Raw genomic sequence first — 23860 nt, forward strand, 5'->3', positions numbered from 1 at the left:
GGGTTTCTCAAACTTTCGGCTCCGCGAACCCTTGTTAAAATTTCCAAGTGACAGCGAACCCCTTACTAACTAATAAACCTAGCCCCCCCTCCCCAAAGATAAAAATTAATTTGACTGTTGAAGAAAATAAGGTTTTTATTTGAATAAAAGTTAACACATAAAGTACAAAAAGAAATTTCTTTGTAATATTAATGTGATGGGATTGTTTCTTGTCGCAAATGGATTCAATGTTAGGAGTAATTTTGGACAATTTTAACCTTAATTCTGACTCGGTATCAGTTATCAACCATTACGTAAATCTTGTCGCGAACCCCCTGCCGTCAAACGACGAACCCCTAGGGGTTCATAACCCCACTTTGAGAAACCCTGGTCTAGACTATAGCTCTATTAGCTACAAACTTAATTTGAAAAATTCATATAAACGAAACACAAAGCAAAACTAATTTCTAGAAAATGTATTTCCTTCTGTACATAAGAGTATACGCGCACCTAATTTTGTAGCATTATTACTTTAATAACAAAGCAAACATGAGATATTATTAAACCTTTTGAACAAAGGATTTCATAACTCGAATATTGACTCTAATTAAATTAAGCTACACAGCACAGAATGTTAATTTTTGTAAATACCTGTTGCATTCGAATCATAAAGTGCTTCTTTCTGTTGTATTTTCTCTTTTCCTCGTATTATTTACGAGTATACTCTGAAACAAGTCAGTACTCTTTCGCTTGATTGGTTCTGAGTTTTGTTTTAACTTTATTGTGAACATCACTTAGATATTTTTACAATTAATAAAATTCTTTCTGTAATAATTAACATCTAATAAAATCATACTAATCTATACTAATATTATAAAGAGGAAAACTTTGTTTGTATGTTTGTTTGTTTGATTGTAATGAATAGGCTCAAAAACTACTGGACCGATTTTAAAAATTTTTTCACCATTCGAAAGCTACATTATCCACAAGTAACATAGGCTAAATTTTATTTTGGAAAAAAATAGGGTTCCGTAAGATATTTAGGTTTTTCGGACACAAGGTGAAAAAAAACAACCAGAAAAGTATTTAGGAGTAGGTAGGAGTAGGGTAGGGGTAGGGGTAGGCTAGGAGTAGGGTAGGGGTAGGATAGGGTTAGTTGAAAGTTTACACCGAGTTTCACGCGGACGAAGTCGCGGGCGTCGGCTAGTATTAATTAAAAAGACGAAAGTGTGTGTGTGTAAGTATGTTTGTTTCTCCTTTGCGCCTTGGCTATTGAAGCGATTTGGATTGGAAATAGATTTTCTCTGGCATAACATATAGGCTACTTTTCATTCCGGAAAAATCCATGGTACCCGCGGGATTTGTGAAAAACTGAATTCCATGCGGACAACGTCGCGAGCGTCCGCTAGTAATGGATATTTTTACAAATGCTTTACTCAAAGAATGTTTTTAAAAATCAATGTTCTGAATTCGAATAAGACGTTGCTGTGACTTCTACTCGTAAAGTTGGCGAATAAACCACATAATGACTAGTCTATAAAAACACGGCCTCCGTATCGCTGTGGTAAGCGAGGTGGATTTACAAAACGGAGGTCATGGGTTCGATCCCCGGCTGGGCCGATTGAGATTTTCTTAATTGGTGCATGTCTGGCTGGTGGGAGGCTTCCTCCGTGGCTAGTTACCACCCTACCGACAAAGACGTACCGCCAAACGATTAAGCGTTCCGGTACGATGTCGTGTAGAAACCGAAAAGGGGTGTGTATTTTCATCTTCCTCTTAACAAGTTAGTCCGTTTCCATCTTAGACAGCATCATCACTTACCATCAGGTGAGATTGTAGTCAAGGGCGAACTTGTAAATAATAAAATAAAAACAGAAGATTTAAAAAAATTAACTAAAAAAGCTGATAGTCTATATTATATTCATAATTATAATTTTAATCCTATAGGTAAAGTTTCCATTGATGAATAAGGTACTTACTCCCGATTTTCCCGGGCATTTCGAATAGGTATTGAATACCTATCGGGTTTCCAATTATTGTGGTACTTATGTTCCGAATATTGTAAGCTGCTTACAATATGATCAATGTGAGTGTGAATTCATTTGAAAGTACGGATTTAATGGTTGGACTCGAGTTTCTCAGTAATTTGCATCGATGGGAAATGCAGCAGTTGTGCAGAATGTGGTGATTAATCAATGAGCTTGAGGTTATTTTTGAAATATCGAACTACTCGTACTAGATCGATAGTGATTAGTGTTATAGCCAGATCTTCGTGATTTTATATAAAATTGAAAGTTTTGTAAAACCCCCGAATGTTATGAAATTATTAATTTCACTCTCGATCAAGTCGTCAATATTCTCTTTCAGTGCGCTTTCATTTGAAACCGCACTCGAGTATATTTGCAGACATTCGGTTGTTCTTCCCCATTTTCAACCCCCACTACTTTTAAACGGCTCAACCGATTTTCATCAAATATGTCTAAGAACACTCACCTGTACGTCACCTTTGATACAAAAAAATAACTAAATTGAAATCGCGTCATCCGTTCGGGAGGTATGGTGTCACAGACAGACTGACACGTCAAACTTATAACTCTCTTTTTGCGGGGGGGTAAAAAAATTAAAGTTTTTCATTCCATCGTCCTTCCAAAGGCTGATATTTTTTAGTTTTATAGCTTAATTTTATTCTAATTGAATTTTAATGATTAAAAACAAAATAAAAATATCGTCTTGCTTTTTTTTTAATTTATATTCTTACTAATTAGTCCGCGTGAAAATCGTTGCAAACTTTCCTTGTATTTTCACAGTTCGGGTTCGGTTTCGAACCCAGGACTGCGTGATCAATCGTAGGCTAACCACTAGACAAACGAAGCACAAGAACCATGGAGACGTTAATTAAATTTAAACATGACATTTTACTGTAAGCTTCATGCTTTCAAAAATACATGAAAAGTTTCTGTCATATGCAAATGAAACAAAAGGAACTGTCTCAAACACGGCAATACTAGTCAGCGCTATTTCGAGAGTAGGTATCCATTCGATTTTCTAAAGGGAGCTCTATTAGACCAAGAGCCAGTGCCAGCTAGACATTCGCTATTTTATAAAAGCTAAAAGTTTGTCAACTCATGCTCTCCTACCTCAGATAAGTACAGTGCCCGCCACGAGATATTATATGATAATGAATAACTTCACAAACATAAAGATCCGTGGCGAGCACTATACGCTAGCCAATAGGCTAGTTGACACTTTTTTACAACGGTCTTAAATTACTCATTATCATTCTATTTGATCGTAAATTTTTTTTTTTCGAGACTAGACTAGACTATAAGTTATCTGTGTTATTAGGCAAACACGTTTTATTTCACCTGTCAGTTTTTTATTAAACCTCATATTTTAATTATAATTTTTAATATTTTCACCGAATGTATTGTAATTAAATAAAAAAAAATGGTTTTCTGTATAATTAACGATATTCCAGGAAAACTGTAAGTCAAGGCTTAAAGTAAAAAATCGGATATACTTTAGTTTGATGCGTACATATTTAATAAGACTATGACGTCATAAAATGACAGTGTTTCTGGCGTTTGGAAAAATAGATAAAATACGCTCTTCGTAAATATCCAGTTAATTCTAAATTCGAAATTTCCTCAATCTGGGTGGGTACTTTCGTCGCCGATTTTGAGGGTATATTCGGACAAAAAGCTTTACCGCGCTCGAGCTGTGAGCATCGTCCGCCTTTGTTCGTTCGTTGGACGTCTCGACTCCCTGTGTTCGCTGCCTGTCGATTGTCGAGACAGCCGTTGTGTTTCCGTGGCAATAATCTTCGGTTTTGCCTTCAATAAAACCACGACACCTACCTGGTTGACGTGAATTTCTTCACAATTTAAAATTAAGACCTTGTTGTGAAAAAGACACTGTGTGTCGGAAGTTAGGTGGTTTGTTTCAGATTGCTTTAATTTTAGCAGACTCATAAGTGATTATAAAAATAAGAAAACTAATGACGAACAAAAGTTATGATTCACAACATTTGTCAGGACAACTTTATTAACAAATCAAACTGTAACCAAAATAAGACCCTAGAACGGCAGCGAATGACCTTGAGTGGAGTCACGCACTTGTAAACGATGTGTGTATGGTTAAAGGCGCCTTTGACAGATTTATAGACACTCGCCGTATCCACTCAAGTCACATTCCCCGCCTATCCCAAGTAACCCATAAAGACAACAAGAGATGTGGATGGCTCGAACGCCACGAGCACACTGAAGCCGTCCGTACCGCATATCGTTGCAACGCAGCGATAACATTAATTTCAGTGACAGAAACCTGCCCAAGAGAATAAAGGAAATATTCGTACTCATCTTCACATATCCACAGTCCACTTATTTACTCCCTGGGGGGAACTCCCCCACATACGCAATTTTCTAAAGGAATCTGTCACTGTTGTACTGTTTTAAATTTAGTATATTTCGGACCCTTATTCCAAGCTTAAGCTATACGAAAAGCTTAAATACTATTAAATTTGATATGAGTCAACCCTAACCCTATTATGGAATTTGGATCGCAGTTACTTTGAGAGGTGGAAGGTTTCAAGGTTCCAGACCCTAAAAAGTTTAAGTAATAAGTATTTATTTTTATATTATTCTCGGCATAATATTAGAAATTATGTCGTCGCCAGTCACTCCGCTTCGCGGGATTTCGAAAATCACTTAAGATAAAACTTTAATGATCTTTAGCAAAGGGTTTGCTATCAAGCCAAGTGTCTTGAGCATGGGGGTAAAAATTCTCATACATTATGACGAGAAAAATTAGACTAAATACTTATACGGTTAAGAATCTGGATCCTTGAAACGTGATGTCGTCTAAAGTAACCACGGTCAATTTCATAATTGCTTCATACTTTAAGCTTTTATAAAATGACGAATGTCTGGCTGTCGCTGACTCTTAGTCTATATCGTATGTGAATTCTATCTGAGACTTTCATTACATACCTACTAGTACATTACCGTTAGCGAATCACAGTGTAAAGAGCGGCGAAATGTGAGCTCACTAAGAAATTACACCACACGTAGGTAATTAATTTAATGCCACGTTTTGCTTTGAGTAAGTTGCTTCCTTAACATCAGGTTCTCAACCTTATATTTATTATTTTGCCCACCACGCACTTTGACATATTTTTATTAAAAGTAATGTTTTACTATTTTTTCATAGTACGAGATCCAGCATAAGAAATATATACCCTCATCTATAATTTAATTGGGAAAAGAAACAAAAGATAGAAAATATTTTTATATCTATACTAATATTATAAAGAGAAAAACTTTGTTTGTATGTTTGTTTGTTTGTTTGTTTTTAATGAATAGGCTCAAAAACTGGACCGATTTTAAAAATTCTTTCACCATTCGAAAGCTACATTATCCACAAGTAACATAGGCTAAATTTTATTTTGGAAAAAAAATGGGTTCCGTAAGATATTTAGGTTTTTCGGACACAAGGTGTAAAAAACCAACCAGAAAAGTAGGGTAGGGGTAGGTAGGAGTAGGGTAGGGGTAGGGATAGGCTAGGGGTAGGGTAGGGGTAGGGGTAGTTGAAAGTTTACATCGAGTTTCAAGCGGACGAAGTCGCGGGCGTCGTCTAGTCATATATACATTGACACATTGCACATAGGCTGCCTAGTTAAGCGGTCGAACATAATTAAATGTTTTTTTTATTTATTTAATCTCCTTCCCTCATTGGTTAATTAAAAATTGTACACGAGTAATATCGATATAGTGGATATACCCAAAAGAATTTAAAAAGTAAAGTTTACCTGCTTTCACACTGCAACTGTGTGGTTGCCAGATATAAACAGTTGAGTAATGTTATGTACATACCCTCATCAGTTATTTAGTCGTCTAATGTGTCATGAAAGCTTATTTGCTTTATTGAACTGTATTATGTTGACTTAGATCTAGTTCATGGTTTCCTAGATTTTGTATAAAAAATGTGTTTGGCTGCAATGTAACCTTTGCATTGTGCCACTGTTAACATTATCTACAATTTATTTCATAGCACTAATGAATTACAGATGAGGGTATATATTTCTAATGCCGGATCTTAGACCATAAAGGAAATACAATCACATATACATCGGCATATACGACCAAGAAAAAAGGTCTTGTATTAGGTAATCAAATAGTAAGATTATTATCTAATCAAATAACATGACACGGACACCTTTAAGTTATTACACACAGTGGTACGTTATTACAGTACACCACATTGACATGTTGATGATGAAGTAGTCACGCCCTGCCAGCTGGCAGGAGTCCATATAAGGTAAAAAAGAACCTTAGGAAAATCCAAAACGCCACTGGTGTTACTTAAACATACCTCTGACTGGTTTATTTCGAAATTTTACTGGAATAAGGAATCGATATCAGTTTTTTTGAGGTACTGATAGACTTGAGCATTCACTTGTAACAGAACATCGAGCATTCGCCGTTTCTATAGTTGTCGAGCTGAACAACGAGCCGAGCCAAGCATAGAGCCAAATATTGCTACCTACGAACATCTTGATAATTCTAGCGAACTCTCTATTCAAAAGCTTTTTTTTTAAAAGCCGATGGACACAACTGTTGGACATAGACCACTTGGACTTTCAAACGAAGAGGTCTCGAGCCGCCAGCATCCAGCGTCTCCCTGCAACCCGCTTGATGTCTTCGGTCCACCTAGTGAGGGGTTCACCAACACTGCGATTTAAAAGTTTTAATTATGCAAATTTGAATATAACAACGGATTAAAAAAAAGGCTCCCAAACCCCACTAGCAATCTCGGATTCATCATTTCCCTCACAAATTGCATTATGTCCTTTGTTATTGCTACAATGTCAGTTCGAAGGTCTAAATATTGATTCATTTTTATTACATTCAATCACAATTTTCTTATTAATAAATTAGTAGTAAGGCATACTTAAGTATTCCTAATGCAGTAATTTCAACCTATAATCAAGAACTGTATTTTATGTCGTACGAGGCATAATGACATAAAAAATGTGGGTGAAAAAAATGTAACATAATGACGCTTTTAAGCGTTGTAGCTACTTAAATAATGCATTGAATTGGTAGGTATTCTTCACTTTTAGGTCATGGGACACCTACTACCATTAAGGTTGGTATTATTAAAGGATATTTCGCAATGCATGCCATATTGCAAGCGAGACCCATTCGTATTATTCGCAACATGTTCAGTTTCCTTCATGTAAATAACATTCTTTAGGGAATCATTTGCAACTTTGTCACAGTCTTCGAAATGATAAGTATTTTTTAATAATAATATTTGCCGTCTTTTTAAAAATTCAAAATTCATTTATTTCAGGTAAGCTCAGTTTACAAGAACTTTTAAATCGTCCATAGACTATTTGTAAAAATTCTACCACCGGTTCGGAAGCAGAGAAGAGCCGACAAACTCAACTGTTGCTCTTTTAAAAAAAATATTATAATTTACAATCGATAACAACATTACAATTTCTTAAGAGTTTTAACTTCATGTGTGAAGGTAGAAGCTGATCCAATGTTCAATTTTCCCTGTTCCCCCCAATTAGTCGGAAAATACTTCTAATAGTGGGTACGAAAGTCGATATGAGTCTTGCTGGTGGAAATACCTCTCGGTATGAGTCCCTTTATCCTTTCATCATTATCAGCCGATAGATAGCTACTGCTGGACACTGGCCTTTTGCGTGGACCTCCAAGCATCTGCATTCTTGATATTCTCTTGATATTTACTTGATATTCTCGGTCTACCTATTGGGTATTGGGTGACGATTAACACTACGCATTCCGGTGCGGGGTCGCCATTCCAGGACCTTAATACCATGTTGACTTAGGTTCGTCTGCTGTTCATAAAGTTCAATTAGTGTTATTTCATACAATATTTTAAAAAAAGGGCTATGTCTTAAATGGAAGCTTAATTAGCCACAATTGAAAAATATTTGTGGGATGATCATAGCGTGTTTTCCGGTATCTGAGTGTATTTATACACTAGCTAACGCGGTTCCCGTTTCCATAGGAATACGGGGATAAAATATGGATACGGGGCTTTACTCTGGGGCTAAGTATTGATGTATGTATTGTATTGTTTCATAAAGAGCTGCTAATCGTCTTAAAATTTTAATACCAGTAGGTATAGTGATAATTATTGTTGCTAAAGTAAAATAAGGGCATAATATGATTATAAAGGGACTTTCACTGGAGTATAGAAGAGATTATAGAGCAACATCTAACCTACTTTTTATCTCGAAAAAAAATCCATGGTTTGATTTGAGAAAATCTAAATTTTACGATGACGATGTAATGGGTATCCAGTATTATAAGCTAAAGAGTTTGTATGCCACGCGGCTTCCACGTGGACGAAATCGCTGGCGTTGACTACTTAGTTTTAATTAATATAAATTGTAACTTGTGTATTATCGGAATTGCAATAAATGCAGAAACCTACACCGCACACTTTTTGCGAAGTGGATAAAATGCAAATAACATTTTGCGCTAACATAATTCTGCTTTGAAAGGCTTCCGAAGGCTGTATCATATGACAACATGCATGATGCATGAAATTTGAATGCCATAAAAAGCATTCCACGTGTTAAAATTACATTTGTTGTTACTAGCTAACCTGGCGAATATTGTTATGCATTACCGCTACTAAAATGGGGGTTTATGGTAGAAGGATCAAAATTTCGAGTTAGCACTACCATACCCCTACCATAACACTACGTTTCCTCTACGATATTTTTACCCTACCCCAACTCTACTATACACTTACCCTACTCTACATAGGGGTAGAGTTGGGCAGGCCCAACCACTTCCTACCGCTACTCTACCCTTAACCAGCTCCTACACAACCCCTACTCTACCCAATCTCTATTCCCTCACAGTTGTAAGTAACATTTATTTTAGGCGGTCACTTTATATTCTATGAAATGTATGTAGGTCAGCTTCCATACTATTGACCAATTTTGTTTGTCAAACTTAGTCTGATCCCTATATAATCGCAATATCTTCCATTCACCAATAAATACAATAATTTATGGTGAGGGGTTTGGTATATAATTTTTCAAGATTTTTAGCAGATTTTACTTTAATTTGCTAGAAATCTTGACAAATTATATACCTGCCGCCTGGGTGACATCACCAAAAGCGTTGCCTAATCTCTTGGAGTTATAATGAAACATGCATATCGGAATATTCCTATAATATTTTTTTATAGGTCTATAAATAATCCGTGATGGCTGATAGGTATTTTTGAGTGAAATTGCAACTAACAAAAATACAAACAAACAAAAGTTTTACCTCTTTGTAATATTACTTTATAAATGTTCTAGCGGACGCCCGCGACTTTGTCCGCCCTTAGACCCCTTTAATCCGGCTCTATTGCAAAAACCTATAAACTATAATATATATAAACTACCTCCCTGCCGAAATTTCAGCTTTGTACATCAACCGGTTTTCGAGATTTCATGATAAATGACCTTTCACATTTATATAATAAGATTCATTGTAGGTCAAACTCAACATAAGCTTTTGAAGTACTGGACTAAAAGCTTAAAGTCTGAATAGTGACGTAATCAGCATAAATTCAGTTCACATCGTAGTTCCACTGAAGGCCTGTAAGCTGTAGCGTCACTCGCAACGCAGTCAACCTAATGAACTTATGCAAGCTTGATTAACGTTCTTTTTCCCCGCATGTGCCCATTCCCAAAGGCTTTCTACTATTAGATATGTTACGTGCCTACAAAATCGCCGCAAATAGAGATCCGATTTAAGCTACTCCATGGAGCGCAAAGGTGTACAATTTAGTGTTTACTTATATTAAATGTGAGAGCCGTGATAGCCCAGTGGATATGACCTCTGCCTCCGACTCTGGAGGGTGTGGGTTCGAATCCGATCCGAGGCATGCACCTCTAATTTTTAGTTGTGTGCATTTTAAGAAATTAAAAATCACGTGTCTCAAACGGTAAAGGAAAAACATCGTGAGGAAACCTACGTACCTGAGAATTTTCTTAATTCTCTACGTGTATGAAGTCTGCCAATCCGCATTGGGCCAGCGTGGTGGACTATTGGCCTAACCCCTCTCATTCTGAGAGGAGATGCGAACTCAGCAGTGAGCCGAATAAGGGTCGATAATGATTATAGTATATATTTCTGTATATATGTATATACATAAATTTTACACTTCTTGAACACACAACTCTACATTGTAAGTTATAGCTGTTAAGGCTTCGGTTTCTATTTGAAAATTTATTAAATTCCTATATAAACAGCAGAGCTTCCAATAAATTTTATTCGTTCGAGATATGTCTGTCATATTTTGAAATAGATTCTTTATTTGAAATAGCTTTTGAATCTTTTATTAGTGCAGGCGTTAAGGGTAGTTGTGTGTGCAAAATATTAAGGACTCAATTCCACGTATAGATTTAAAATAAGAATGGATCAAAGATCATAATAGTGCTGGGGTGTGATTCCACTATATCTATTCGTCGATGAAATATTCACAAATACCAAGTTTTATTAAAATTTGAACTTTATTTCTATGATTTGCTAAAAATAAAATGTCACTAGCAACGAAGTTTGCACGGAAACCAACGATGTCTGATATACTGATCTAGATTGAGTAGGTATATATGCTAAAAATGTGATTATAATGGATATTTTAGTAAGGATTAAACATTTAAGACAAAAAAACTGTCAAAAACCTTATGTGATTGCACTGTTATAGTAAGTGTGGATCAAATCTTGACAACTGAATTTTAACCACTTGTTCCAAAACTTTGAAATTTTGCTTGCTTGTCATTTTGATGACAATAAGGTAAATTGAAGAAAATATCTAATAGCAGCAGACAGGATTGTCTCCTCAACAAATTGGAGCAGGAATATGAAATGTCTACGTTTATTTTAGTTGTCTATGAAGAATAAATACGAGTAGATCAAAAATGGACTGTCACGTTAAATTTTGATATATGTGAGACTCAAATAGATTGGGAGAGTTCATATTTTACACTAATAACTTCGTTCGGCGCCCGATCTATAAAGAATTCTTAAGATAGTGCTTAATTTAGACACTGTTATGTGTCAAGACAGTTCTGGGTTTATATCTGGAATATCTGAAACACTACGCCTATAAAATTGTCAATTATGTTTTATTCTTATACAGCGTTCTATTATTGTGTACCTAATATGTGATACCACTGCGCTTTCTAGAGCGAGGTCGCCAGCGAGATGCAGGGATTCGTTGCATGCAGGCGGCTCAGTATCGTGATGTTTGGAAGTTCCTACAAAAGGCCTATATCCTGCAATGGACGTCCATCGGCTGATATGATGGTGATGATTAGTTAGCGACCAAATGTCGGACTTGTTCGCTAACTATGTCCTCATAAGAAGGCTCAGAGTCACACAGCGGGTGAAGGAACGAGCTATGCTAGGAGTATCTTTGCGTGATCGAATCAGAAATGAGCAAATCCGCAGAAGAACCAAAGTCACCGACATAGCTCGACGTGTCGCGAAGCTGAAGTGGCAATGGGCGCGGCACATAGTTCGAAGAGTTGGAGTCCCAATGTGCTGGAATGGCGACCCCGCAATACAAAACCCAGTGTTGGTCGACCCTCCACCAGGTAGACTGACGACATCAAGCGAGTCGTAGGGATTCGCTGTATGCAGGCGGCTCAGGATCGTGATGTTTGGAAGTCCCTACAAATGGCCTGTGTCGTGCATTGGCAGTCCATCGTCTGATATGATGATGATGATGAATTTCGATTTCTTTATCGATTTTGGTATAGAAAAATGGGGACTATGCCGTTTCAAACAAAAAAAGAATTTTTGAAATCGGTCCAGGCGTCTTTGAGTAATCGGTGTACATAAATAAAAAAAAAAAATACCGACCGAATTGAGAACCTCCTCCTTTTTGAAGTCGGTTAAAAATGACAATACTTTTCAGCTATTCAATTCTAAATTTTATTACCGTAAACTACAGCCCAGCCCGATGTGGACATCAGGTGCAGGCAGTTGTTAACAACCTATTGGGAAATCAATTAATTTTCAAAAAAACTTTGTTTTACTGTAATTTCCTATTGAATACTTTTTAAGTATTTTAATTATTACGTTTTATAAAGCTGCTTATTTGTAGTGTGTGTATGATTAATTTACGTTGTTTAAATAATGTAAGATTACAATATCGCTAAATCTAAAACAGCTGCAGCACCAAGGTTTACTAATAATTCAAATCTACAAATCTTCAATTTGGCTATTGATGTAAATAGAACCAAATGTTACTCACCTACGAAACTGATAAGAAATCTCCACTCATTGGGGTATGGTTGTCAAAAATATACTCGTAGTCGTAAAGAAAAACAAGAAGTCATTTTTTTAAGCGATTTTTCTTTCATATTACATTTTTTACGGTTAATTGAAGTTCCAGATAACAGTAATATATATTTTTGTACAATTAAGAAAAGGAGACAACCCTTTTTAATTAGTAGTTTGTTTACATCGAGACCAAACTTATTTCGGCTCTAGTATTGAAACACGAATGCCACAAATCTCATCTAGGTCCATAACATAACAGTCTGTGGAAATCGTATAATATCTCGATGTACGATTTAAAACAGCAGAGGCATTTCATCGTTTTTCATAGTATTTTCATTTTGCAATCATCTAAATTGTTTTTGGCTACGGAATAAAATAAATATTGCCACGTAAATGCAGGGGCATGCACCCCCAACTTTACAGTTGTGTGAATTTTAAGAAATTAAATATCACGTGTCTCAAATGGTGAAGGAAAACATCGTGAGGAAACCGGCATATTTCTTAATTCTTTGCGTGTGTGAAGTCTACCAATCTGCATTGGACCAGCGTGGTGGAATATTGGCCTAACCTTTCTCATTCTGAGAGGAAAGTCGAGCTCAGCAGTAAGCCGAATATAGGTTGATAAAAAGAGCAGTGTAACGTTATTTCAACAAAAAACTGTTAATTAATGTTATTTAGTTGGAATAAATCATGTTAGATGATAGCAAATCCGAAAATACGATGTAGTGGTTCATGTTTCGAATCGTGTATACACATAATTGATGGGCAGGTTGTTTGGTGGTATGATGATTTCAGTGCGTACCCATCGGGGCGGATCGGACTAGTGCACACCGCGTAAGCTCACAGGGGGCTTCGGGGCTCGAGCTTCGGAACAACTGTTGAACGCATCTGCGCTCACAACGCAGCCTGCATTCTGTATAATAAGCGATTGGCTAGCCCGCGACCCATTCCTGTCGGGACCGTGGAGCGAATCAGACGCTCACTCGCGACGCGCGACACCCGAGCAAACTAACAGTCGGTACTTCATCGCCGCGAACATGAAGTGCGTTCGTATTTGTGCCCTTTTTGTTCTTATATGGACTGCGAATGCCCGCGAAACATCTCTGAAACAAGAGATAGCCGCTCTGAGCGAACAGATCGAGTTGCTGAAGACAACCCACTCGTCCGATGTATCCAGTCTGAAGAAAGAAATACAGGAATTAAAGTAAGTACATAATTAAGAACTGAAAATGTATTTTTTTATCGTGTATTGCAGACAGATCAAGAGATTTTTCGAAAGCATTGCGAATATAATGCGCTTTTCAAAACTTGCTTCGGCGAATTTAAGTAATATACTTTTAGGAAATCTAGTGAGTTATTAAATCAAAAGTAGCTTGTTTCAATAACTTTTCTTTAGTTTTTCAACAAGTTTTAAATACCTTAGTGTATGGCTCATCATTTAGTGTAAAACGTTGTGTCCGAAATTTATAGAGCTCTATTAAATTGAGAATGCATGTAATTAAAATCTGCTGTGCGATTAAAATTAATATAACACCTTTAAAGTTTAAAGCTATTATGATAAAATTAAATTATGGGAAGTCATTTAACAGACAATAAAAGTAAATTATTTTATAATCTGGCAGAGATGGAATATTACGCTTTTTGAAAACTTATTAATTACGAAACAAAGTTATCGACGTATTTGCCTCAGTATTCTACGAGTAGACCAGGAGTTAGTTAAGTAGGTATCACTTTTCAAGAATCTTTTGAAAAAAGCTTAGCCACATTTGATAAAACTTTAAGCTAAGTTTAGTTAATTACGAAAGTTATGGCGTTAGTAGGTACCTAGGAGTACCCAATACAAATCACTCGATAGCGCTGGTTAAGCATAGTGACCTAAGACGATAATTGGATGATAGGTACTCCTTTTAGTTCAAGTTTATCCTTTATCTTATGCTCGTCTAAATATATGTTTTGGCGTCCAACTTTTAACTAGAAATGCTGAAATAACAGGTTTTAAAGGCACAGACCTAGGACATTTATTACATTGAAAAATTTATGTCAATTGTATTTTTAACACGCATTAGCTTCACTTGTAACTATGTATGTAAGAAAATTTTGGAATCTCAATTTGACCTACTTTTTGGTCTTCGATTAGGATGAAATTTTGCACACGCTCTGAGTTCTGATGACAATACATGACTAGCTAATAACGCTCCCCAAGATGACGGACTGGCTGTTTAAAATACACCTCTATGATATGGACATCAAATGAAAGGGTTTGATGTCAGGAGTCCGAAAAAAATAGTCAATTGACCTTAATCCAATATAGCGGACGTCTAAGACGGCGGACAGGCTATTTGAAATGCACCCCCCATGATATGGGTATCAAATCAAAGGGTTTGCTGTCAGGAATACGAAAAAAATTGTCACGTGACTTAAATCCAACATGGCGGACATCTAAGATGGCGGACATCCAAGATGGCGGACATCCAAGATGGCGGATTGTCTATTTTTTGTAATTTTTATTGCGTGATAAAACAGTGTTTTTTAGTTTTTTAAACTATTATTTTTGGTCAAAACGCTGCGTTTGTAATTTTTTGTGTGTGCTAAAAGCGTGTTTTTTTTTTTTTTTTTTTTTAATATTTATTAATTGTAAATTGCAAGGTTTACCAATTTGCGTATTTCAATTTGTTTTGTGATTTTGTCTTTTTACAAGGGTGTAAAAAATGTACAAAAATTAACATTTGAGCATATAATTTGATATTGAATATAGTTTTCATAAGGAACCCAATGTTATTATTGCTAGAGTTTTTAAAGAGCTCTTTGGTTCAATTGGGATTATCTTACTTAATAACAAAGAGACCGTGGCTTTGATTATGACTATGATCAATTTAGGATTTTACATTTCTAGCGAAAATTATATATATGTTTTCGGGTTGGATTTGGCTTTCTGTCTGTGTGTGTCTATCTGTGCATCGTAGTTTCTTAACTAATGCACCGATTATGATACAGTTTTTATCATTTGAAAGACTACGTGGTTGTAATGGTTCCTCATCTTTATTAGCAACCTAAGGGCCCGCTACAGGACCAAGCCTCCTTCCTTAAAGGAGTGGGGGGGAATTTAGACCTACCACACTGCTCCAATGTGGTTGGCTCGCTCGCTCCAGGCGCCAAATCCTAGAGAGCGGCTAAATGATAATCCTAGTCAACCGTAGATGGTACAGCGCCTGATATTCAATGGGTCACCCCAGAGTATGGTCGAGATCTTCGCGTTCCATTCTTACTTTACACTCATAATATGGTATAGCTATCTCCTTATTAGGAGCAAACAGGAGAGTCGCCATAATTGGATCTCGCTCCATTTTAAAATTTACTTCGGGCCGGTGCTGTGCTCCGGTACCGACGGCAACTCTCCGATGAGAGTAAACCACCCACTTTGAGTTACTATTAACTACTACTATCTACTACTAATATACCTACTACTACAACTTTTGAGATTTTTTTTTATTTTAAAAGTCTTAATTTAAAACCCCGACTCAATTGAACTCAGGACCTTATAATCAAATTCGGCTAACCACTGGATCATCGAGACATTTTTCTCGCACGTACAAAGAAATCAACCCTTCATTTTGTGGTATAAGAGGGAAGGCCTCCTAAAACTTTGCAAACGTGTCAATATAAAAGTTGGACGATAAGTGGCCTTCGTATATCAACAAGAGTCTCTCTCGACGAACCAGGTCAACTGATCGACTTATTATATTAAATCTTTTTTTTTAATAAAGTCATTTTAAAATAAATTATACTTAAGTATCGATATAAAGATTATTACTATTTTAAGCGATTACAAAGAGCCGCTGGATGCTAGCGGCTCAAAACCGTGTTTGGAAGTCCTTAATGACGATGATGATGATGATGATGATGATGATGATGATGATGATGATGATGATTATGATGATGATGATGATGATGATGATGATGATGATGATGATGATGATGATGATGATGATGATGATGATGATGATGATGACGATGATGATGATGATGATGATGATGATGATGATGAAAACGATCATGATGGTGGTGGTGGTGATGATGATGATGACGATGACGATAACGATGAGGATGAAGGTTTCCATTGTAGAAATTATTATTATAATAATTAGTAACAATCAAACTCATTTTCGGCGTGGTGTGTCTAAGCTACATAACATATCCCCACTTCGAGAAGGAGGTCCGCCTCCAGGTGTTATATTAATCTACAATAATTGGCCTTTTTTCGTACTCGACTCTTAATGGATCTTACTTCCAAAGAGTAGAGTTTAGTAGAGTCTTGACACCAACAGACAGACATTTCGAAAACAGTTCAAAATGCAATGTTCCAATTTAGTGACAAAATTCAGACGGCGTTGAACGTAGTAATTAACGTTTCATTTCAGTTCTTTCCTTTTTGTAAGTGGAGTAAATCCAGTTTAAATACCTACGTACTTTGCAAATATTTGATCCAGCTCGTCAGTGCTAAGGTATTTAAAATAGAAATTTTTCTGCGCTATAAAATAAATAGTCAAAAAGTTTTATAAAGCAACTAGTAGATGCTCGCAACTCTGTTCGCATGAACTTCGAGTTCTCAACAATACCCCAGGAACTATTTATTATTTTGGGATAAAAAGCATATCCACGGTATAATCTACGATTATTTCTATTCCAATATTCAAGGAAGTAACAAACATACACATTTACAAATAAACTTACGCCTTTATAATATACCAAGACAACGAATGTTAATAAGCAATTATCGCATTAAAAATATTCAAAATTAATAAGCATCACACGAATGTAAAGCCAGCCAAAGGGACGGGACATGTAGCGGTTAAATTAATCGGAACTTGGTCATAAACCATGCGGGGTCGGCATTTTTGAACACCTGCTCTGGGTGAATGCGGTGAATTAAGAACAGGCTTAAGTCGACATGCAATAGCGATCAGTGCGCGGGCATACGTTAATTCCCGACTGAGATACGCGCATCGTCCACTTTTAATCCCCAGTATAAGATCAAGGCCCAGCACGGCCAGTTTAGCAAGTTTTGCTAAATTGCAAAAATGAAATGAATACAAAATAGGTTTGCATGCTTGGAATGCATCGGTGCCAGCTGTTTTCTTACGTTTTGTTAGTCGATTTTTGTCAGGTTTATTTTTCTACTAGGAGATAAACCGGCTGCAGCGTCTTAAGGGCCTTCCTTTGAAGTATAAATAAGACGTTATCCACTCTTACAATATTGCGACTGTGTTAACCGAAATGTGCACTCGCGCTGGAGAAAGCATTCGAAATGAATTAAATTAATAAAACCACGATTTTTGTATCGGAATTTTTTGTAAAGTTATTAGTCTCATTCTTGATTGCTCTTGCTTTGCTAGCAATCAAATCTTGACCAAATGTTCAAGGCAAAGTTTTATCTGAAGTAGGACAAGATAATTAATACATACATATATACATACATCCTAATCTTACAAATTTCTTAGTAGAAATATGTGACTGTTTTGTGAATTTTAGTTCGTTGTTTCGCGAGTTATGTGGATTGAAAGCAGTTTGAATTTACACGCCGCTATACAGTTATCGGAAACTTATTAAACTTAATCTTATTTCCATTTGGTACAACCATAAGTATGTGTTTTTCATCATTGTTAGTCGTATATATTTTAAATTAGTTTTTGTCAAAAGTCACATTCTTAAAACATGCCCTTAAGCGTTAATACTTTGCGTCTAGAGGTTTAATATAAAAAAAAAAACATATTCGTAACTTATTTTTACTTGGCACACCTGCCTGCAATATACTCGTATATTATCTATGTTATAAGATCTAGTGTGTTTCCCTCTTAGCTTTAGTTCGCAAATTTAGCTTTTGTAGTATCAATACCCCTATCTACATGTTTTTTTTCTTTACAAGTTAGCCCTTGACTACAATATCACATGATGGTAAGTGATGATACAATCTAAGATGGAAGCGAGCTAACTTGTTAGAAAAAGGATATAAATCCTACGACATCCTACCGGAATACTAAATCGCTTGGCGGTACGCCTTTACTGGTAGGGTGTTATTTAGCCACGGCCGAAGCCTAGACCTGAACCAATTAATAAAACCTCAATCGGCCCAGCCGGGGATCGAACCCAGGACCTCCGTCTTATAAATCCACCGCGCATACCACTGATCAGCGGAGACCGTCGAAATTTTTATATATACATTATTATATCTACACTATATTTATTGTAAATTTTACTTGTTTAAGTATAATGATAAATGTAAGGTGACCTACAATCATATAGGTGAATATTATCAAAAGATAAAAAAAAAATTAAACGAAACATTCCAGTTCACATTTTCCGATTCTCCCAATAATTATCATCATATTTCAATCTATACATACAAAATCTTGTCAAATTACATACCGAACCCTCTTCTCATAAATCACTTTAACTATTATTGAAAACCGCATGAAAATTCTTTCAGTAGCTTTCAGTAAAGTTCAGACTGACACACAGACGCGGCTTAGAACTTTGATTTATATTATATGTAGTGTATTTATATTTATGAATCTATAGTTTTTACACTTCCTGAACACATTACTCGACATTGTAGACGATATTTAGGTATTATTTGTTTAAATAACGTTCATTGTTGACCACAACTAACATTGAGTTGACTATTAATGTTCTCTTTAGAGCGCCTGATTTTTCATGCGCTAGTAACACATCTTACAGTATTTAATATCATTGGTAATAGATGTTTCCGGGCATTTACGTAAATAGTCTGGTTCACATGTGCCATTTAGGTCACCCATTTTCGGATGTATTTTCAACCCTCAGTACAAAGTATAAATATTGATTCTATAATTACAAATACTAAAACTTTTTTTAGGAAATTTCCTCTTCTCTTTGATTCTTTCGTCAGATTAGAAATATCTTATATAGTTTTTGAGTTATAAGTCAAAAACCGAACCCCATCTTTATTTTTAGTTAATTGTTATAAGTTTTGCAATTTTTGCGAGAGGGCCTCTAATTTTTTCAAAAACTATCTACATTCAATTACGAATCGAATGACATCTTAACTTAACCTATTTATTGGAGACAGAGAACTTTTTTTGAACTAAATGGCACATGCACAGACTAATATACACTACATGGATAAACGTATTAGCAACTTGAGCTTTTAAGTGTAAAAGAAATCATAAATATGTTTTCAAATACTTTAAATTCACGTCCATTTAAAATTTTAAATGACTCTGGGTGCTTACGAGTTACCACTACTTTAAATTGCAACATTTAGGTATTAAAACTGTTGAAGTCCTCTCTGCCCGCTCTTTATAACAGCTTTCTAGCATTTTATTAACCGACTTCAAAAAAGCAGGAGGTTCTCGCATCGCGCATGTTTTTTTTAATGTTTCTTACCTCATAATTTCGTCATTTATTCTTCTTCGTCTCATTTCAGTTACATGATTGAAGTCGGTTCCATTTAGGTGTTAAAAAGATTATAATGTTTATAAATATATGATTGGTTTTCACCTCCCTCCCCCCACTCTGGGTTTTGGAGCTTGGACCCACCACGCTTCTCCAACTCGGGTTGGTGGGCTTAAGGTTATAATGTTAAAATCATTATCGCCCACTATCAGGTGTTAATTTGATGACTCTCCGTGGCGCCGCGGTGAGTCATCCCCACTCTGGATTGAGAATTTTATCTGAAAATTAGAATAAAGAAAAACTCAAACACCAGAGTTCGAACCCAGGACATCGTAAGAGACCATATGCTAATCATTGAACCAACAAGGCATTTATTTATTTACGTAGGGGTACTTTTTTGAACACGTGATGGGGGTGAATACTGAACATCTGGCTCTATGTTTATTTATATTCCAAGCGGAAATAATGTGCCGCCAGCCCACATCCGGAAGTGCCTAGGTATTCACAATAGCAGGGTTCCTCAACGGTGACGTTAAAACGAATAGGTATTACGAATTTTTAGGGTCCCGTACGTATGACAACGTACTGTTACATCCCTAAATTTTATATTCGTACTGCAGAGCTTTGACACAGATATAAATGTTCAGTCAACAATATAATTGCTATATAAATCATAGCTCTGCCTCCAACAGCCGGTCGTTCTGATAATTAGCCGAATTGCTGTCCAGCTACGGACCTGGTTTATGCCCGCCGGTCTGGTCTAGTAATAAGACTAAGACCCTGTCAATATACGCCGCCTATAGACCCTTTGCAGGTCCTCGCGAGTCGTGAAAGTGATCCTAAGTAATAGGAAGTTTATTGTCGTAGTGAAGAATTATAGATAGTTACCGTTAGTAAAATGGTTTTTTTTTTATAAACACCGAGAGCCCGAGACTAACAGTACGTACGTACTTTCGGGTCAAGTATGACCAATATTTCTATTTAACTAGTAAGAAAAGACTGAAAACATATGTATTTCATTTTATATTTTAAGAATGTAGTTAGCAAGTATGTGTTAAGAATGGGTACAACATTACATACAAATTAAACTAAAACTAACCTGGCCTGCCCCCCCCCCCCCCTAGGAAACAATCCTAGATATGTCAATGGTACTGATAGATAGATTAATCAGCCATTGTTCCCACTAAAGGTAAATACGGCTGCCAATCATAGAGTTTGGACCGTGGCGACTTTGGACTTTTGAAGCTTCAGGTTTCAAAGTCCAAATACTCAATTGTCCAAGTTTTCCATCAACCTTTTCCTAAAATAGGGCATGTCTAGCTATCTCTAGGTCTATATATATTCCGATTGACGGGTTGATCACGTGACAAATCTATAAAAATGTCATTCCCATACATTTTTCGTTTTCGAAGCGTTAGCAAATTGTAGAAATAAAATCGATATGTAACATCACTAGAGCGACAGCTGATGCCGATACAGTGGCGGACTTTCGATTTTCGAGGTTGTATGTTAAACATTTTGGGTGTCGCATACATTACATTATATTGCACTCTTTCTAAAGTTATTCTTAATACTTACCGTTAAGACCCCTATGCAAGAAAGAACCAAGAAAGCAAAAAAAAAACAAATCGGTGTATAATAACAAGCCTAAGCCCGCATAGTTCGCGTTATTGGAATACGAGGATTAAACAATTATAGTCTATGACACTCACAAATAACGTGACTTTATCGCTATATAATATTAGTAAAGATGTACAAATGACAAGTGGACGCTTGAAACTTCGTCCGTTTTAATTTGTGTAAGTATTCATCCCCTTTTTAACCCCTTTACATTTTACAATTAACTTTAGCCCAAAGTACTAATTACTTACCGAGACTAAAACTTGAATTATCGCTGGACATACATAAAAAAAAACATACATACAGCCGAACGTAGAACGTCCTCCTTTTTGGAAGTCGATTAAAAATTATACATTTCCATAAAAACACTCAACCCCGTTTTAACCCTTTAGGGTAAAAATTCAAGTATCATAAACACACGAAATTTTAATATTTATCGTCTATATAACTTTAAAAAAAGAATTTGAAAAGAGTTGATTTACATATAAGACATCAACCTTCAAGGTGTCGAGTTTTATAAATTCTTGAAACAAGTTTATCCATATTTTATACCAAAATCATCCAAATTAGTACAGTGACTTAGCCCAGAAAAGGTAACAGACAGACTTACTTACTCACTTATAATATACTAGCAGACGCCGCGCGGTTTTACTCGCGTTGTTTCCGTTCCCGTAGGAAGCCTTAATAGGTAACACAAGCCTTTTTCACAACAATTTTTAAAATCAGTCCAGTAGTTTTGAAGCCTATTCATATCAATTAAACAATCAAATATGACCTCTATTAGATTCTAAATAAAATTCACAACATTAGTTGCCTTCTTCCGAAATAACTTGATCGATTTTAATGAGGTTAATATGTGTATTCGGTAAGTATGAGAATAGGTTGATTTTAATTTTTTCTGTACCTAAGTGCTCTTAAATTTATATGGCAAAATAACGTAGTATAGAAGTATGGATAATACAAATGAAAGCCTCTTCACATTTTCTAAGAATCCAAAAAGACTTATTAAAATTCATTACATAAAACATTCATTACCGCAATTTAACAAAAGTATCTTGCATATGGCTTCAAAAATTTATAACAACTTTACAACACCTGGCAGATAGAAGCATCAGCAAAACTACACTTAAAGAAAAACTTTAAAAGTTTCTAATACAAAAATGTTACTACTCCATAGAAGAGTACTTTGCTGATGCTTGCAAATTGTTGTAATTATAATTCTTTTAAATTTAATTTTATTAATCACACATTTGTGTACCTATTAATGGTGAAACATTTTACCTAATACAAGAACATCTTTGTAATAACTAAATTTAATGTAAGAATTAGTATTGCCATACAACATGGCAATACTGCCAGCCTTCTGGGCACTTTACCAATGATCGTCGATTCGGACGAATTCTACGACGCCTGAGCCTTTAGATATAATTTAAATTTAGTATATTTCCTTTTTAATTTTTATAATATGTAGTTATAGGTAGGTACGTAGTTTTAATATTATTGTAAAACTTTATAAAATTTAAATAATAAAACTCTTCTCGTAAAAAAATTAATGTTTCTTGCAAACAAATGATTCTGATTCTACAAAAAATATGAATTCTTAGAAAGGGATTGTCCATGATTTCAAAACTGGTCAGGTAACAAGTCGGACTTACATAACGTATTTAGAACACGAGAGAGTTAAAAAATTCTAACGCCCGTCGAAAGGACAGGTGGTGCGTTTTTATGACAGCATGTGGCGCGCTTAATTCGACGCTCTCGTATCACGAACTTTCGACAAACTTAGATAAGGTTTTTATGGAAATAAATTGTATACTTGTAATATATAGAAGAATATTTAAATTCTTAGACTAATAACATCGTGCACAATTAGCGACCAAAAACGTCACAATAAGTGCCAAACACAACTTTTTGGCACTTCTTTCAAGTAGTCTTTTTTCGTATTTGCAAATTCAACTTAAGCTCAATCCGGTTGAATTTGGGATTTTATTGAATGTTCTACTTTATTTAAAGTATAATTTTCTTTACCAATAATTCTAAAACTGTCAAGGCAAAACTGGCTAGTTTCAAGGTGATATTTTCTACATGATTGAGCGTGCTTTTGTTATAAGAGATCAATGACTAATAAATAAATCAATGATGTACAAAGATGAAATTTGGCAGAGAGGTAGTTAAAAGTATCCGTTAGAACGGATTTAGCTATAGGGTCGGATTAAATAGGTCTAAGGGCGGACGAAGTCGCCGAGCGTCCGCTAGTACTATAAAACCACTGTTTCGTGTTAATTTATTATTCGTAAGTAAGGCTCATACACATTGGCTCAGGGTTTGAAGTGAACTATTTTAGAAACTCTTCGAATGGTCAATGTGAACAGAGCTTCAGCTTTACTTAGATACGTTTAAAGGCCGGTTTCGTCATCCTCTGTGATTCGGTAGTCATATAGTAAGTTTTATCACTTTCATACTTTAAGTCAAATGTCAAAGACAAAACTGTGTAATGT

At 35.7% G+C, this 23860-nt stretch overlaps 1 protein-coding gene across 1 annotated transcript in view; it reads left to right on the plus strand.

Moving 5' to 3' along the window:
• Positions 1-13170: 13170 nt before the first annotated feature.
• Positions 13171-23860, plus strand: part of LOC112056469 (protein scabrous) — a gene marked incomplete in the record, with an annotated part of 24273 nt that continues 13583 nt past the window's right edge. Inside the window, 1 exon segment of the mRNA XM_052890677.1 lies at positions 13171-13515. Coding sequence (XP_052746637.1) covers positions 13349-13515 — 167 coding nt within the window.

This window comes from Bicyclus anynana, chromosome Z, assembly GCF_947172395.1.
Source record: "Bicyclus anynana chromosome Z, ilBicAnyn1.1, whole genome shotgun sequence".
Classification (NCBI taxonomy): Eukaryota; Metazoa; Arthropoda; class Insecta; order Lepidoptera; family Nymphalidae; genus Bicyclus; species Bicyclus anynana.